At 38.6% G+C, this 3,650-nt stretch overlaps 1 protein-coding gene across 1 annotated transcript; it reads left to right on the top strand.

Annotated features, from left to right (window-relative positions):
• Positions 1-2,171: 2,171 nt before the first annotated feature.
• LOC142639750 (uncharacterized) lies at positions 2,172-3,372 on the top strand. The gene is made up of 4 exons (XM_075813888.1): positions 2,172-2,349; positions 2,470-2,525; positions 2,657-2,929; positions 2,977-3,372. Exons 1-4 carry the CDS (start codon positions 2,172-2,174, stop codon positions 3,370-3,372), a joined length of 903 nt encoding a protein of 300 aa, XP_075670003.1.
• The last annotated feature ends 278 nt before the right edge of the window (positions 3,373-3,650 follow it).

Raw genomic sequence — 3,650 nt, 5'->3', positions numbered from 1 at the left:
TGTGCTTAAAATTGTTGCTGAGAGATGATTTTGAGAGTCTAATATGTTGATTGGATCGTTGATTGAGTTGCATGCGTGATTGCATTCATGTCTGTGTTTTTCCCTTCTCAAAAAACTGCTTTTAAAAGCTAGCTCGACACCTCCTCGATACCTGGCTGTCTGTTGAGCTTCTTAACTTTTTCTTATCGCAATCTCGACATCTTCTCGACACCTGGTGGATCGATCGAGATATCTCCTGTCTGCTCGATAGATCCTCAACACCTCTCGATCTATCGAGATCCTCTACATGCATTTTTTTCACATGTTTTGCATGTTTCTCTTATCTTGTCATCCATAGCATCTTGTTTCATTACATTCATGCATTTATATGGATTCTTTGTACCCCCTTGATCATGTTTGATCATCTTTATGTTTCTCGAGTAAAACTTTCTAGCTTCTTGTACCCATTGTCAATCGTGACAAAAAGGGGGAGAAATTGGAGAATTTGTGGTTTCTTTCTTTAAGATTCTACAAGTTAGGGGGAGAAATACATGTCTTTGTAAAGGGGAGATGTGTTTCATCTTGTTAGGGGGAGTGTTTACCTCCTTGTTCTTCTACCTAGGTCTTGTGACCATTTTTACATACATTATGCTTATCTTTGATATATATGTGATGATGTATGTTTCTTCACCTATCTCTACATGTGTTGTTTCTTTTCTCTCTTTATACACATGTTTCTTATTATTTGTATGAAATCTATTATTTCTGCTTCACACAAAGATGCCTTGATGTGTTTTGTTTAAGTGTTTCAAAAATACAAGTTGTCAAAGTCTTCCATGCCATGAACTCTCTTCTTGCATAGTTTTTCAAGAGTTTGTGTTAGGGTAGATTTTATTGTATTCAACAAGTAAGTATGAGTTGAGTGATTTATGACTTCTCTCATATGTTCATTTGTTTATTGTGGTTTTGTCACTAATTACCAAAGGGGGAGATTTTTAAGGAAAAATTTTATGTAGTTGGCTAATCCTTTGACAAAACGCACTTTACTTGTATTTGGGTAGATCTAAGATGTGCTTAATACTTCAAAGAACATGTTGTTCAAGTCTAGTATTAAAGCCATGAAGATTGGACCAAGAAACAAGTGAAGAAAAGGTGTTTACTAAAGCTGGACACCTCTTGGACACCTGCTGGACACCTACGGACACCTGCTCGATGAATAGCTATCTATCGAGGTTTAATGAGGCTCGACACCTGCTATCTATCGAGGTTACGAAAATCAGAATTTTCAGATTTGATTTTTGGGCCAGGCTTTTGTAGTTGTGTAGGGTTTATTTTCTCACAACCCTAGGCATATATAAGGCTTATTTTAGAGGCTGTCACACAAGAGAATACAAGGAGAACACATGCAAAAGGTGACTAAAACCTTATTCTCTCAGAAAGAAGCTACTGCGTCTTTGCGCCTTAGGGTTTTGTAACCAAGTGCTTCTTGATCTTCATTGTTGATGAAGTGAAGAACTTTGCAGTCAACATTCTTCTTCCTCAAGTTGGTGAGTGAGTCATGTACTGGGATTCGTGCAAAGGAGTGAGTCACGTACTGGGATTCGTGCAAAGGAGTGAGTCACGTATTGGGATCCGTGCATCAAAGGGTGGCGTTCATATATTGAAGAGTTCAGAGGTTCTGAAGCAGTAGAAGGTTTCTGCTGTGAGTTCATCTACGGAGATTGTAGAGTCTAGGGACAAAGGTTTTGTACTAGATCTGAAACTTCTCTTTACTATAGTGAATTGCTTTTCGAGAAGGTTTCCCCCCAGGTTTTTTACTGTGAAACTGGTTAGTTTCATTAGTTTTCCTGGGTCATCATATCTTACTTATTTACTTTTCTACTGCATATTATTTGTGACATGATATTGATGTTTGTTTGTTTTAGCAAGTTTTATGCATAATAAATCTAATTAACAACTTGGGTATAAAACTTGTTAATTCTATCAATCGGGGTCTAAATTTCCGAACACAAGTATTTGGAGAATTTTATTAAGAATCCTAACTAGGAGGTCTCAGGTGTTAAGCACCATGTGATGCTGCAGATTTCAATTGATTTAAATCTTAGTCAGATGTATAGATCAAGAAGGCAGCTAAGGGATTAATCATTGGGAATGAAGAGGCTCAGTGTGGCTTACTTAGAGATTATGCAAAAATGATAAGAAGGACAAATGTAGGAAGCAAGGTGATATTGCAAACAGAGATGGAAAATGAGAATGTAGAACCCAAGTTTAGAAAGATGTACATTAGGTACAATGCTAAAAAATTTGGGCTTCTAGGTGGTTGTAGACCCTTTGTTGGGTTGGATGGATGCCACTTGAAGGGTAGGTTTGGTGAGAAATTTTTGTCTACCACTGCCAAGGATAGAAATGAAAATATATTCCCAATGGCAATGACTGTGGTTGAGCAAGAGAACAAGGACAGCTAGATCTAGTTCTTGGAGCTGGATGCAGATGACATTGGCAGGCTAGAGGATCTCAATCTGGTATTCATCAGTGAAAAGCAGAAGGTATTATCATCTAGCTCATGTTTATGACTTGATTACTTGCTTACTTGAATGCTTACATGCTTACTTGCTAACATTGAATGCTTACTTGCTGATGCTAAATGCTTACTTGCTTACTTGCTTACAATACTCAGGGCCTTCTACCTACAATGATGACTCTATTCCCAAGTATAGAGCACTGGTATTGTGTGAAGCACATATACAACAACTTTAAGGTTAACCACAAGGGAATGGAGTTAAAGAGTGTACTATGGAGGTGTGCTGGCACAACATCAGTCAAGGAATTTGAGAGAGGACTAGAGTATCATAAGATTTTGGATGAAGAGGCTTGGAAGTACCTTGCAGATATAGAGCCTGCACAGTGGACCAGATCCTACTTTTCTCCAAGGGCTTTGACAGGTTGTCTGGTAAAAAATCTGAGTAAGAGTTTTAACTCTATGATTGTGAAGGCTAGAGACAAGCCAATATTATCAATGTTGGAGTGGATAGAGTTAGGCTTATGAGTAGGGTGTATATAAAGAATATTGGCATAGAAAAGTATAGTGGCAAGTTGTGTCCAAGCATACAAGACAAGTTGGAGAAGTTGAAATTAGAGTCCAAGAACTTCTGTGCAATGCCATCTGAGAGGGTTGTGTATGAAGTTGACAATAAGAGGGAAAGGCATGTGGTAGACTTGGTATGGAGGACATGCAGTTGTAGAATATGGGAATTGACAGGAATCCCCTACAAGCATAGAGTTGTAGCCATTTTTGTGAATAATGAGAAACCAGAGGATTACACCCATCCATACTGCTACAAGGATGCTCATGAGAAGACATACAAGACACTTATACCTCCCATGCCTAGCTAGTCTGAGTGGATCTCCAGTGGCCAACCCAAGTTGTTGCACCTACTATCTATAAGCCACTAGGCAGGCCATCCATAAAATGAAAGAGAGATGGTAATGAGCCAAGGAACCCTTATAGGGTGTCTAGAGCAAACAAGCCAGTGAGGTGTGAAAGGTGTCAAAAGGAAGGGCATAATGCAAAGGGATGCAAGGCCAATGTCACTAGTGAGACACCATGGGAGAGAAGGAGGAGAGTGCAGAAAGAGAAATTTGTAATTTTTTACAAAAAATATTTATTATAT

This window comes from Castanea sativa, chromosome 6 (genome assembly GCF_040712315.1).
Source record: "Castanea sativa cultivar Marrone di Chiusa Pesio chromosome 6, ASM4071231v1".
NCBI classification, from domain to species: domain Eukaryota; kingdom Viridiplantae; phylum Streptophyta; class Magnoliopsida; order Fagales; family Fagaceae; genus Castanea; species Castanea sativa.
Note: the sequence above shows the minus strand (reverse complement) of the source record. Positions and strands in the feature narration are given on the sequence as shown.